Here is a 15,386-nt window from a genome sequence, read left to right as displayed (position 1 = left end):
CGCAAATCTGCGACAAAGACTTTAGCGTACACTTTACGAAAACAGAATGTTTGGTTTTAAAACCAGGGTTTAAAGTCCCTGACGAGTTGGTTCTGTTGCGCACCCCTAGGGTTAATGATCTTTACATCTTAGACATGAGCGCTGCAACACCAACAACTCCACAAAAACAGTGTTTTGTAACAAAAGCTAAAGCAACTGAAAAAGAGTCGATTATGTGGCACAGAAAAATGGGTCATTTACACATTCGTAAAATGAACTTTCTGGTGCACAACGATTTGGTAGAAGGTGTGAATGTTAAAAATTTTCATTTATCTGACGATTGTGTTGCATGTAAGAAAGGTAAACAGGTAAGGAAGTCTCATCCGCTAAAGATGATCAACACAATCCGGTTACCTCTCGAGAGATTGCATATGGATCTCTTTGGGCCGGTCAACGTCAAAAGCATCAGTGGAGACTCTTACAGTTTGGTGGTTACAGATGATTATACAAGGTTTTCGTGGGTTGTTTGTTTGGAAAAGAAGGACGAAACATTCGATGCCTTGATGGTTTTGTTCAAAAAGATGGAAACAGTGTACAAGATGCCGATCAGAAGAATACGAAGTGATAACGGAACGGAGTTCAAGAATAACAAAATGTACGAGTTCTGCAATGAGAAGGGGATATTACATGAATTCAGTGCACCATACACACCACAACAGAATGGTGTAGCTGAACGAAAGAATAGAACCCTGATCCAGACTGCACGTACAATGTTGGCCGATTCCAAGCTTCCAATTTTCTTCTGGAGTGAAGCAGTGTCAGCGGCTTGCTATACTTTAAATAGAGTTTTGACAGTGAAGAAATATAAAAAGACGTGTTTTGAGTTGTTACATCGCTATAAGCCAAATCTTGAGTTCTTGGAACCTTTTGGCTCTCCGTGTACATTCATCGATGCTGATGGTAAATTCGGAGCAAAAGCGAATGAAGGATTTTTCGTAGGATACGCCAGCCCGTTAAAGAGGGTGTTTGTTCCATGTCTGGTGAAGGTGATTCAGGTCCATCATGTGGATTGTCAGAAGCATACGCCGTCACAACAACTTCCCGGAAAAAGATTCCTATTTGACTACGACAAACTCTGGGAATCGTTTCATTTGCCGTCCGAGTCGAGTGAGGAGGAAATTGCTCTTATGTACCTGTATCAGCAAAGTTAGTTGCAAGAGCCGGAATCTAGACCGCTAGATGTTCCTACACCCACCGTGGGTACTCACGATGATGAAGCAGGACCAAGTGGAACAGTTCATATACCGCCAGAGGAACCAGAGGAGCCAGCTCCATCATTTGACATTTCTGACGACTCAGAGGAGGAACCCTCTCCTACCTTTGACGAGGAACCAAATGAGATATCAGAGGAGGTTGTTGAACAAATTGTTGATCTCGACATTTCAAATCTGGAATCGGAAGTTGTGGTGCCTGACACTGCAATGCCACGGACACTGTCTTATCATCCTTCAGAACAAATTATCGGCAATTTACAGAGTGGTGTCAAAACAAGACATCAGATAGACCAAGCTTTTTCATGTTTTTATTCTGATATAGCTAATATGCAGAAAGAAGTCTCATACAAATGTTTTATTTCGCAGATAGAGCCCAGGACTTACAAAGAAGCGTTGACTGAAGACAGCTGGGTTAATGCAATGCAGGAAGAGCTGCAACAATTTGAGAAACTGGGCGTCTGGAGACTGGTCGATCTGCCGAAGAATCAGAAGCTGATAAAAACAAAATGGGTGTTTAAATGTAAACGTGATGATAGAGGAGTCGTGGTTAGGAACAAAGCACGTCTCGTGGTCCAGGGCTTCAGCCAGCAGGAGGGTATAGACTATGAAGAGGTTTATGCGCCGGTAGCAAGTCTTGAAGCAATCCGCATTTTTCTAGCCTTTGCTTCATGGAAAGATTTCAAAGTCTATCAACTCGACGTTAAATCGGCATTCCTGTATGGCAAGATTTGGAAGAAGTTTACGTGGGGCAACCACCGGGGTTTGCAGATCCGCTAAACAGAGACAAGGTGTATTTGCTGGATAAAGCTTTATACGGTCTCCACCAGGCCCCGAGAGCCTGGTATGAGACGCTTTCGACCTACTTGCTGGACAACGGGTTCACAAGAGGAATAGTAGATAGCACCTTGTTCACAAAAGAAGTAGCTGGCCACTTGCTGATTGTGCAGATCTATGTCGACGATATCATTTTTGGTTCCACCAACGATGAGTTATGCAAAGAGTTTGAAGTTGTGATGAAGAAGAAATTTGAAATGAGTTCGATGGGGGAGATGAAATTCTTCCTCGGGTTACAAGTTGAACAATTACCCGACGGAATTTTCATTCATCAATCTAAGTATGTAAAGGACGTGCTGGATACGTTTGACATGACAGACTGCAGTCCTGCATCAACCCCTCTCGCACAAAATCATGGTATCTGTCCGGATGAACAAGGTGTGAAGATGGATGAAACATTATACAGATCGATCATCGGATCGTTGATGTATCTTACAGCTTCCCGGCCCGACATCATGTATCCGACATGTTTGTGCGCTCGATATCAGTCAAACCCGAAGCAATCACACCTGACGATCGTCAAACGCATTTTACGGTATTTGAAGGGTTGCCCAAGCATCGGCTTGTGGTACCCTCGTTCGGGTGATTTTACATTATCTGGTTTTGCTTATTCAGACTTCGGTAGTTGCAAGCAGAATGCTAAGTCCACCACTGCTGGGTGCCAGTTCTTCGGAACTCGGCTTGTTACCTGGCAGTGCAAGAAGCAAACTGCAGTCGCGCTCTCAACTTGTGAGGCTGAGTACGTCTCAGCCTCTAGCTGTTGTTCTCAGATTCTCTGGATTCAACAGCAGATGCGCGATTTCGGTCTGCAATTCTTGGATACGCCGATATTTGTGGACAATGAAGCGGCCATCAATGTTACGAAAAATCCGGTTCACCACTCAAAAACAAAACACATAGAAATCCGTCACCATTTTATTCGAGATTGTTACGAAAAGAAATTAATACGGACTGAACATGTGAGCACCGATGATCAGAAAGCTGATTTTTACACGAAACCGTTTGATAAAAAGAGATTTTATTATCTTTTAAGGTTAAATGGGTTAAAAAATCTGCAATCTGGGAGGGTTATCGAGTGTGAAGCCGAGCTGGGCGGCGATCTGACTTGAACCGTATCGAGTTGTCAACTTTTGTTTGTACAGTTGTATTTCCTGCTTTTCGTTAAAAACAAAAACACAAAAATATGTTTTAGTTTTAGGGGGAGATATTCGCAGAAAAATACAAAAACATGATAAAATCATAAAAATCCAAAAACATTAAAAAATGCAAAAAGAGTTGTGTAGTATAGGGGAAATGATAGTATATCAGCTAGACAGGCACAGTACGCTAAAGATATGTAATGAAAAATGCAATTAAGCAGTCTCGCTAAAGATGTGTCGGTAGGTTCTTACAAAATTAGTAGATCGGTTTGGGATATAAACTAAATTTAACTTGCGTTTTCGTGGGGAACACCTCCAGGATATATAGGTAACCCCTGAAATCCTGTTTGAAAGGTCCCGTATTCTGAGATACTAGGTCTTTATACTCGGTGATATCTGGGGTATTATCCCGGGACTTCTGCTGTATGGAAATACTGACCTAGTCCCCGGATAATACTTTATGCAAAAAGCTTTGAAACATAAGCTTCACCCTCAGCATGCTGATGAAACAATAAAATTGATAGTCGCTGCTGTTGAAATGCAAAAGATCCTCTAAAGGGGACCCATCGAAAAGTCGAGCCGTCATCTCTCTGCTGAACGGAAGTTCTGACCTGAGCTCTCACGGTTTCGCATCTACCCCTAACAGATATCAGTTGTGGTATATTCACCTGTAAGACTGAATACTGGGATCCGGATACGGGAGTATATACTGAGGTGGGAACACACGTTGACGTTTAAGTCTTTAAAACACTATATAACGTATCCCGAACAGATTGAAAATTCTGTGAGAATTTAAAGTGGATCTATATATCGACAATCAACGCGAATTGCTTAAATGTTTAAAATGAAATAAGCTTAACGGTGCTTGTGTTCTATCAGAAGCTGATATGATCCCTTAACACGCTCGAAAAAATAGTGTGTGTATATATTTCTGTTTGTACAGCTTTAAACCCAAAAAGATTTTCTTTTCTCATTTTAGTTTCGACAACTGATACTGGGGATTGGAAGTTCAAAGCCCGTGTGCAGATCATGTCGGTATTTGATGAGGTTTGGGTAAGCTGTGATTGCAAACAAAGATCTGGGATGATGTTTGAAAGATAAAATGTGCAAATGTTTTAAACGTAGAAAAGTTCATTAATTTGAACTGATTTTGAAACAAATAGACAGAGTACTTCATAAAATCGATCATCCAGGGCCATTAACTTGGACTTGGAAGATCAATCAGTTGTTCCAAGGTCATTAACTTGGACTTGGTCAACTGGGTGCCAGCATGTGAAATCGAACAAGTTGAAAAATGATTAAAAATTGAATTTTTTGAAAAGTTAAGGGTGGATCGCTTTTATGACACATCTATGGACCGCTCTTGTGCAAAGTAACAGTGTGAACCGCTCATAGGGCATGACGAATAAGCGGTTCAGACACTCATATATAAGGGACATGGTTCGCTAATTCTGTCATTACCCTAAACCGCTTATACGACAATGTCTCTGGGGCGATTCCACCTGTTTTAGCGTGTTCATCGAGATTTCGTGCTGTTTTGACCTTATTTTCACTTGTTCGTGTTAGATTACTACCTTTTACATCATGGGCAAGGTAAGCCATCTTTTAATTTCAGTTCTAAATGTGATAAATCATGTCAGTCGGCTTGTTTGTGTGAACGATTCATGTTTTAAGCCTGTTTGTGTGAAATGATTGTTGATTCAGTGTCGTATGATGATATTAGATGTAGTATTACATACTAATTGATGAAATTTGATCATTTGATAAGGGTTGTCGGCACTGAATGTGTTTGGATTTAGATCTAGGGTGTTTTAGGATATTTTAACAAAATTAAAAGACATTCTTAGATTCGGAATTTTGTGTAGAATATGTTTGTAGCATCAATTTTAGGATTTAGAAATGTTTTACATATTTTGAGTATAGGGTCGCTTTTACGGTAAGTTTGTTCTGAACCGCTCTTAAAACATACTTTGAATCGCTCATGTGTCCTATCTTGAATCGCTCATAAGTCACAATCTAGGACCGCTTTTGTGTATTTGGTTGAACCGCTCTTTTGTACATTCCAGGACCGCTTTTAAGACATATTAGGTTTGTATCGCTTATGTGACCAGGGGCGGATCGCTTTTTGTGTAAATATTATCTAGGATCGCTTTTTAGTCAAAAGATATGGATCGTCTTTAGGGTTGTACAGTTTATGAACCGCTTTTATGGGTGAAATGAGTTTGGATCGCTTATCTGGGATCGCTTTTTGGTCAGTTTCAAAAGTTCAAAATTTTCTAAGTATTGATTTCTGTTGTTGTTATGCAGGCTTCTACGAATGTGTTGTTCGATCCAGTCCACAACAGTTGTGTGGATTTAGATGTGGAGAAATATCCGCTGTTATCTGAATTCAGCAGTATTCTGAGTTATATGGATCGTATACCAGTAAAGAAAGCGATGACTGAACAAAGGCTGTTGTATCGATCGCATATCAGCAGATTCTGGAACAGTGCAAAGTATGACGAGGAAAAAAGGTGATTTCAGCAGAAGTGGAAGTGAATGGAAAGATAGAGACTATACTAGTGACCGAAGCATTGGTTCGAGAAGTTATGAATTTTCCTGATGAAGCAAACTACCCAACTAGATTTCCTGAACGAATGGTGAAGGGTTGCATGCTACGTTTGGGATACAGAAGCACGTTGAATACTGGGAACTACTTAAAGTCAAAATTTCAGAAATCATTCAAGTTCTTGATTCATTGTATTTTGATTTCCCTGAGTCACACAAAGGGTAGTTATGACCAGATGAGGGATTATGAAATGAATATGTTAACTGCTTTAGTGTTGAACAAGAAATACAACTTCTCGCACATCATTTTTCATTATATGGTGGAGAATCTAGCATCAGATGTTAGAGTTTGGAGATATCCACGCTTTGTTCAAATGATGATTGATCGTGCTTATCCTGGTATTGACAGAGATATTAAGGATGATCTTCTTGTTCAAGCACACATGTCTAATATCTCGTTGAAGAATTTGGTCAAGTACCATCCTCATCATCCAGAGCCGGAGTTGGTGATTGAAAACTTCGGATTACTTAAAGATGCAAGTTATGTGGATCCTGATCCAGAAAGTCATCAAAACTGGAGAAATGAAGAAGAAATGAAAGAAGCATTGTATGCTGCAGAGTTGAAGATAATTCAGGGTTTCAAACCAACAAAGAATGAGTGGTATGTGAAGGAGTCTGGGCGCAGACGTAGACTTGTAACTCCTGTAGCTGAAGGAGAAGGTTCTTCTTCAAAGCCAAAGAAAAAACAAAAGAAGAAGGCTGAAACTGTGTTAGTTGATGAGTCTGAAGAAGAAGTTCCTGAGGTGAACATTGAAAGGGAACAAGAGGCGGCTAGTGTAGCACATATTGAAATTCATACAGATTTGTTTACTGATAATGTTGACATTCCACAGGAGAAAGAGAAAGTGGTAGATGATGTTGAAGGCGATGATGTTGATAAAGACACTACTAGTTCTTCTAGTGTGTCTGAGTTTGAAGTAATTGGTGCAAGAGAGCGTGAAAGACGAATGAGAGAGGAGGTAGAAAAGGAGAAGTTACTCAGAAAAAGGAAGAGAGAAGAGAAAGAAGATGCACCTTATGAACCTTCTCCAGAACATGTTTCTGCATCACAATCTACTCCTAAAAGTAAAAAAGAAAGCTGGAGGAAGAAAGAAGGCTACTCCAATGATTAAAGTGTCAAAGCGCCCTCAAAAGATCATACAAACACAATCTACACCTCCACGTCAACAAACACCTCCACATCAAACAACACCTCCACAATCTCCAATACATCAATCTCCTCCTAGACAACTAACACCACAACACTCACCAAAACAACCTACCCCTCCATCACATTCAACAACACCCAGACAACCTACTCTTCAACGACAACCATCTCCTCTGTTTCCACCATCACCACCTCCACATCAACAATATTATTCTTCTCAAGATCTTTTTGGCACACCTCCAATTGCTCAAGCACAACTTGGTTCTTCAAGTAGAGGCCTTGCGATACCGCATGATAATCTGCTAGATGTTGATTTTGATTTTGCAAACAATTCTCAAGTCTTGAAGTTGGAAAAGAGAATTGATGAGGTGATAGCAGAAAACAAAAAGTTGGCAGATGAATGCAAAAAGATTGCTGATAGAGAAAAGTCTCTTGCTGGTAAGGTGCAGAGATTAGAAGGTGAAAACAAAGTGTTGGAACTGAAGATTGAAGTTGATCAGACGGAAATTGATGTTTTGAAAGTTCGAGTGTCTGAGTTAGAAGAGGAGAAGAGTCGTCGAGAGAGTGAAAATGAGTACTATAAGTTGAAGAACAAAGAGCTTATGGCTGCTAAAGCGTTGCATGAACACAAGTTCTACATGCTGAATAGAGTTGTGGAAAGCATGTTAGAAACAACAGTGGATCAGAAGTATGAAGAGTTGAAGTTAGAGGATCTTCGTGCTGAACGTAAAGCAGAAGTAGAAAGGCAAATGAAAGATAAAGGTAAAGCTGTTGAAGGAAGTTCCGTAATGTCTATTGTGCCTTCAATGGTGATAGATAATCCAGTGCCTATATCCTCTGTTCCTGGTATAGTTGAAGAAGAAATTCAATCGCCAAAGTTAATTGGTGGCGAAGAAGAAGAGGATGATGAAGATAATGATGAGGAAGAGTTTGTTTATTCTGCAAGCAGTCTCAGTTCGAAAGGTGATGATGATGATGACGCTGCAGGAGGTTCTGGTGTGAGAGTTACTGAAGCTTCAAAAGAAAAAGTCGTTGAAGATCTGCTAAACGATACAGTTAATGAAGAAAGTGGGGAAGCTGAGAGAAAGGGGGAGTCGAGTAAGAATCAGATTGTCGAACATCATGAACCGTTGTTCTTATGTCTAGATGTGTATAGGGAGATGTTAAATGATGTAAATCCCGAGAATCCAATTGATCTTGAAGCTGATCTGGAATCTTTTGATATCAATAAACAGAAAGATTACAAGTATAACTATGTTGAGGATGCAGATCAGTACGATAGGGTTGAAGTAGAAGATTGTTCTGATAATGAGGATGTCCCTGAAGATACATCAAAACTTCCGACGTTAATGGAGTTTTTCGCAGCTGAAAACAGAGATGAGTTGCGTCAGAAAGTGACTGAAGCGGTGAATGAAAATGTGTTCGAGTGCTTGAGAAAAGAAGCTGAACAAGAAAGTCAATCAAATGTTGAGAAAGAAGATCATTCAAAATGGTTTAAAGACAATCATGAGAGAAAGTTCAAGAGGCCTTTGAAGTTTTTCCGACGTGATAGATCTATTTCTCTTGGTGATATCATTAGTTGGGGTTTTCTTCCTGAAGTCAACGCCAATGCAGTTAGAAGAGAATATGGTGTCCAATACTTTAAACGTTTAAATGACATTATGTCATTACCATGGTGGGATGTCGATGAGTTATCTCAGGTGAGAACGTTGGAGTATCAGGTGAGACAGAATGATAAAGCAATGTGGGGATATATCAAGTACGAGACTCTAAGAGGTTATCTGAAATGGAAACCTCATCGTCCAAGACGGGTTGAAAGAGTAGATCCTGAAACTGGTGTAAGGGAAACTATTCTGAATGTAAAGCCTCCAAGAACCATGACGACGATTCCTATGCCAGAAATGGAACAAGATTTTTACAAAGGGTTCATTGATTGGGTGTATAGCTGTCTTACAACTGAAGCTATCATTACATACAGAGCTGGTAGTGAGCTGAGATATATTCGTGTCTATGATCCGATGTGGCTGGTGAATTGTTCGGCAAAAGACATCGAATGCTTGTTTATTCACAAGATTCGTTATAAAGCAGAAGATAAAGATCAAGCTCAACAGTTCCAACGCGTTGTATCACTGTGCTTTCAAAAAGGAATCAATTCCGAAAGCAAGTGGAAATCGTCTTGGTGGGCATTGGATGAAAAGATGAAGAAGAAAGCAAAACATGAACGTGAACGTGAAAATCGTAGGATGGAAGAGAAAAGTGGAAAGTTCTTGAAGAAACAACAGGAAGAAGAGAAGTCAGAGAAGCGAAAGCGTGAAAAGATCAGAGTTGCATTGAGCAGGAAGCCTAAAGGGCGTGAAGAAAATTACAAAGCTGCTATCTGAAGACCAATTTTCAAGACAAAGACTGCGGCTTCATCCAAGGGGGAGTTTGTTGGTGCATAATGTCTAAAGCCTGCGTCTTTGTGAAGTTAGATTAACGTATATGGTCTAGATAGGTTATTTTGTAATAGCTCAGGGGTTAAAAGTGTAATTGTATGAAAGTTATGTTGCTGGACCGCTTTTGTGACATTTGTCCACAAAAGCGACCCAAGCTGGATCGCTCATGTGGACATGTCACATGAGCGGTTCCAGAAATCTATAAATACCCCTGTGCTCCTTTCATTTGTAACGTTGTCTTGTGTTGTACGTCGAACTGCTGACCGTTTGGCAATCGTTATCAAGTAAAGTAAAAGTGATTAAAGTGTAGATCTCTCTGTTTTCTACTCCTTTCTATCAGTTTTATCGTCGTATCATGCTGAAAATGTGTTTCCGCCACATTTTCAGTAAGCACTAGCTCTGATTGACTCATTAGTGTGGTCAAAACTGATCCTACATAGAGATTATAAGTATGCATCATTCCTCCATATCCTTCACAAGATTACACCCCCATTCCTCACATCTCTCTCCCTCTCTCGGCTCACACCCAACCGCCACCATCACCACTACTAAACCACCATCTTCATCCATTTTTCAAGCTTCATTCAAGTGTAGAAGAAGGATTAAAGGAGCTTGCAACTTGTGGAGCTTCAAAGGGCTTTCTTTCTTGCTTCTTCATCATCTTTTTCATCATCTTCTTCACTAGAATCATCCCTAGCCTTTGTGCTAGTAGTAAGTTCCTTGTTACACCCTTGTTCATCTTGTTTCATAGTTAAAAGTTGTAGTATGATGTTTATGTTTAAATCACTAAAGAACAAGAACACTAAAAGAAGTTAAACAAGAAACTTGAACATAAAAGTTTACTTGAAGATGAAATGTTGATTGTAGGATGTTGTTATGATGATGTTGTTAATTTTTATGATGATTCTTGATTGTGCGTTGTTAATCACCATATGGATCTTGTTAAATAATATTTAGAAGTATGATTTAAAAAGATTAGAAAGTGGTTATGTGTTACATAAAATAACCACCTTCTAGTTTGCTCATGAACTTGAATAAAAATGATTTTCTTAAAATATAAGTGAACAAGTTGATGGATGATCATGTTGATACAAGTTTTACAAAAGATTTTTGTAAACAAACCAAGTTCAAGAAATGATCTCTAAAAGATTATGATTTTTTTACATACACTTACATATTTTTGGAAGTGAAATAAGTGTGAAAATCTTTTATTTACAAGAAGAGTTCAAGAGTTTTATTTTTGTAAAAATGGTTTACAAGTTGTAAGCACTAAATTATTTTAAAAGAATGATTTTTAAAGAAATAAATACGCTTTGGAAGGTAACTAAGTCCAATAAAAGTATTACCAAGTTACTACGCGTTTTCGAAATGTATCAAGTTCACGATTAGTGTGTAACCCATATATTTTTGCTCTTGGTAATGTAAAGATTGATTGTTGATTGATTTTGAAAAGAAAACGATATGCTAATAAGCATGGACACCTCCGTTTATAGGGGGAAACGCTGGCGAAATTTTCTAAAAATTCCAAGACTTAGAAAATATTTTTCCAAGCAAATGTTACAAGTATATTTTATAACTTGTGTTTCGAATATAAACTTTGCCATAATTTTTATAACAAAATACAAGTGTCGGAGGTTGATATTTCTTAAATAAAAATGGATAAATATATATTTAGAATATATATTTTATATTAAAACGCTTGTGTGATTATTCGTTATTTTGTGAACTAATTATATTATTTAGGGCAAAATAATGTAACTTAGCAAAATGCGATCACGTTTATAATTCCGGAAAATTCTTTTACGAATATATTTTGGGTAAATATTATTTGGACACAAAGAATGAAAATATATTATTTTTGGGAAAATATATATATTTTGGGAATACATTATTTTCGACGAATGTGTTAAACATATTTTTACTAAGTGGAGTTTAAAAATACATTATTTCCGGAACCACCAAAATACATGTATAAATACCCCCATCCTTCGGAAGGAAATAAACGTATAAAAGACTTGAGAAGTATGAACACGAAATAGTTGCCTAACTATTATTCCAAAATCCTAAAAATAAAACTTAAGTTAAAATAATTATTATTTTAACAAGAAGTTATGACTTGGAACAATAACAAAGTAACGTAACTCAAACCCGAAATACAAAAGCAAGGCACGGCCCGTTCATCTAATAGACATTAGTACGTTGTAGGTCGTCAGGAAGCTGGTCAAGTTTGAGTTGACGTTACGATACATGAGACGCACTTCAGTGAGTTCATATCCCCCTTTTCTTTTTAACTGTTTTCAGTTTTATACTTCGGGGGTGGAATACATGTTACAATTACTACAAACATTTTTATACATGGTATGGTTAGCCTAAGGAGGGTTTACTACTTAGATCATGTGAGTGGTGGGTACAACACTTAAGGCCATTAATCCTCGTCGTAGGACTGAGAGACATGAGTGATAGATCTATTTGGGTGTAGCGAGCCCACACCCGTGAGGCCGGGGCGACCCATAGTGGTGACTATGTCTTCCAGCCGGAAGCCTGGTACAAATTTGCTTGGTTTGAGTACTTCCTGCACCATTTCACACATACCAGTGGCTTTGCAACCTTTGGTGATCTCTTTTTCCATATTGCTACATACCAGGGACTTTCATAGATACACCGTTTACAAAGGTTTATACATACTCACATACACATGAACTCGCTCCACTTTTTGTTGATTTTTCAAACTACATGTATTGCAGGGAATTGATCGGATCTGGCAGGTGAGGCACGTTAAGCTGCGTGTTAAATAAAGATGTCATCCAAGATTGTTGGGTTTGGGAGGTGTAACCCTTACCTGGACGGGTCACATGTCACCATACCTCGTTTTATTTAGAGTCTTTTGTGGTGTCTCATGAACACGTTTAAACACGTATGGTTTGTAACTTTTCGTAAGTGTCGACATTTTCAAACAATGATGTTGTGGTATTATTAAACTTAATAAATGGATGAGCATCTTCTGTTTTAATTTCGTATAGCATTTGTTGTGATTGTTGCTATGGTATTAAGAAGTCACACCAAATAAACCCACGCTTCCGCAAAAGCCAGGGTGTGACAGCTTGGTATCAGAGCCTCGATCATAGCGAACTTGGATTCTTTCTCGAGTCTAGACTATGACCACTAGGGCTCTCACGAAAACATTTTTACATTACATACACTAAAAGTCCAGATCCGGGGCACAAACTTTTTACAAACAAAAGGGCACAATTACACATTTCAAATTTATATTTCAGTCTTAGAGACTGAGGGAGTTCAGCCTTAGAGGCTGGGGAGGTTCAGTCTTAGAGACTGAGGGGTTCAATCTTAGAGATTGGGGAGAATTTAGTCTTAGAGACTGGGAGGTTTGGTCTTAGAGACCCGGGAGTTGGTCTTAGAGATCAGGGATTTAGTCTTAGAGACTGGGAGGTTGGTCTTAGAGACCAGGGGGTTGGTCTTAGAGACCGGAGAGTTGGTCTTAGAGACCAGGGAGTTTAGTCTAAGAGACTGGGTGGGATAGTCTGGGGAAGACTAGGACGATTGCTTGCATTATTGAGACCTACATGTTTACTTGATTTTATGTTGATATATGTGCATATATGTGGTTGTGTTACAGACACTATGGCTTCTTCTTCCGATACTGGAGTAACAGATACATTGGACCCCATGGCGATTGTATCAGACGATGAGGTACTATCCGAGGGAGAGGTTTACACGTCGGATACCACGAGCATGGATGATGATGATTTTTAGCCATTCGCTTTGCCCGACCTCGTGGATGAGGTTCAGCCCGCTGATGGCATTCTAGTTGGGGATCTACCTCTTGCTGAGATCCCTGCTCGTGTTCCACTTGTCGCATTTCCCGTAGAGGATTTGCCACTCGATGTTGTGTCTGATGACGACATCGATCTTTTCGTTGAGGGTCCCCCTGAGGACGACCATGAGGGTGGGGCCCCGATTGCTGATGATGACGTCAATCCTGTTGCTGAGGCTCCCGTGGAGGAGGCTCCTTCTGATTCACTTGGTCCAGACTCGTTTGAGTCTGTGGCATCCGCTTCTTTGCACGCCCTGGGTGTGCAGCACTACTCTCCTGGCGCTGACTCAGATATAGCGATGTCAGCTGCACCTGGTTCACCCCACGAGTTTGAGTTTGATCATGAGTTCGAGGACGAGTTTGATCCAGTTTTTCCTCCTGATTTTGATCCCGATCATGAGATCGAGTTTATTCCTGTTGACCAGCCCTTAGAGGCACCAGTGGCTCCTATGGATCAGTTATTTGATATACCTGCCGACTTTGATATAGACTTTGCTGACCCTGAGCCTGCCATAGCACCAGAGCCTGTTGTTGCCCATGACCCTGTACCAGTGCACGACCCTGTTCCTGATGATGCTCCAGTCATTTCATCGCCTGTTCTTATGGATGCACCAGCCATTGCACCACCTATTATTGATATTCCCATTGTTGCACCACTAGTGGTGGATGTTTCTATTGCTGATGCACCCCTTCCTGATCCCGTGCCGGCATTTGTTGACCGTGCACCGTTTGCCGCTCACATCAATCCTCGATATGCTGACACCCACAATGGGTGGATCCAGGATGATGATGACGACCCTCCGTTCGTACTACAAGTCACTCCTCCTGTAGCACCTGTTTCCGCACCTACTGATTTTCCATTTTTCGACCCACACACCTCTGATGTTCAGCGCACTGATCTTCCTGTCACATTCCTCCAGGATATACCTCCACCTCGTCATGGGGAGGGTTCATTGAGGCAGCAGCCTACTTTTGTTCCACCTGTATCATCATCTGTTCCGTTCATGTCCCAGTTCCCTCACACTACACCATCTTTTGTACCTTCGGGCGAGCCGTTTCTGTGGTCTTCGTCCAATGTTATGCCACTATCCGACCCATATCACCCGTTTCATGTCGGGTATACAAGAGATGACATACTTATATCTCTACAGCTACAGCAGGACGCAATGAGTCGTCGCATTCAGGAGTTAGAGAGGACTCCACGTCCTCCCTTGTGTCACTGTCAGACTCCTTTTGCCGCACCGCACGCTCCTCTTCCGCTACCCCCTGATTCGGATGTTCGCTTCCTCACATCTGAGCAGCAGATTGCCTATTTGCTGCGCATTATTCATGCCCTTGAGGAGGATTGGGTGCACATGCGCCGTTTGCTTTTCTCTTATCTTCCTCCTCCGCCGCCATCAGCGTAGCTACATTTTGGTTTAGTGCAGGTAGAATGTTTTTTGTGAGAAAGTCGCAATTGGGCTAGCATACAAACACTTTTGGAAGACCACATTTTTGTATATGATTAGTGTAGACTGACTTGTATTTTGGGGGTGATGTAACCCAATGATCTTATTTTGATGTATGATGTACTGAAAAACATGTAAAACTATATTGTGGTCGTGATTAATGAAAGCTCAATGTCACACCCCCAAAATCCACATGCGGAGTATCACCGCTTGGAGGCGTGACTGAAAAAAAATTGTAACCATGAATCATATAGAACATTGTAAGTAATAAATAAAAATTCAACCCAACAATACGAAAGGTGTCCAAAACAAAACATAGTTAAGTGTTTAGCGGAAGCATAAATGTGAAAACCTAACATAAGGGCATGTAACAACGAGTCAACAACAAAGTTGAGCGAGTTCACAATTGGTTGTTCAGTTTTACCAGTTTGTTTTGAAATCATAAGTTGTTTCGTAACCCACGAGTTAACCAGTTCTTTTGTTTCCAAAACCATAACCATAATCAGTGGGGGGCTTCCCCTGTGAACCACTAGACCATACCATATCGACTACTAACGAAATATAAGTTGTGCCCTACATCAGTGTCTATCATCACTAACAGTTTGTCGTAGTCCATTAGTACACGCCCATTCGAACGACATGGTGTGAGCTTTGTTAAACCTAATAGCGCTATTAACTAATGACCTGCTCG

The 15,386-nt window shown here is 40.2% G+C and overlaps 1 protein-coding gene across 1 annotated transcript; it reads left to right on the top strand.

Annotated features, from left to right (window-relative positions):
• Positions 1-5,814: 5,814 nt before the first annotated feature.
• LOC110943228 lies at positions 5,815-9,361 on the top strand. The gene is made up of 2 exons (XM_022184979.1): positions 5,815-6,681; positions 7,328-9,361. Exons 1-2 carry the CDS (start codon positions 5,815-5,817, stop codon positions 9,359-9,361), a joined length of 2,901 nt encoding a protein of 966 aa, XP_022040671.1.
• The last annotated feature ends 6,025 nt before the right edge of the window (positions 9,362-15,386 follow it).

The sequence above is a fragment of the Helianthus annuus genome, chromosome 14 (genome assembly GCF_002127325.2).
Source record: "Helianthus annuus cultivar XRQ/B chromosome 14, HanXRQr2.0-SUNRISE, whole genome shotgun sequence".
NCBI classification, from domain to species: domain Eukaryota; kingdom Viridiplantae; phylum Streptophyta; class Magnoliopsida; order Asterales; family Asteraceae; genus Helianthus; species Helianthus annuus.
This window is presented reverse-complemented; position numbering and strand designations above follow the sequence as displayed.

Coding starts and splice junctions, on each gene's coding strand:
- LOC110943228 (XM_022184979.1), top strand. CDS start 5,815: ATGAATTTTCCTGATGAAGCAAACTACCCAACTAGATTTCCTGAACGA. Junction 6,682..7,327: donor CACAGGAGAAAGAGAAAGTG/GTAGATGATGTT, acceptor CAAGTCTTGAAG/TTGGAAAAGAGAATTGATGA.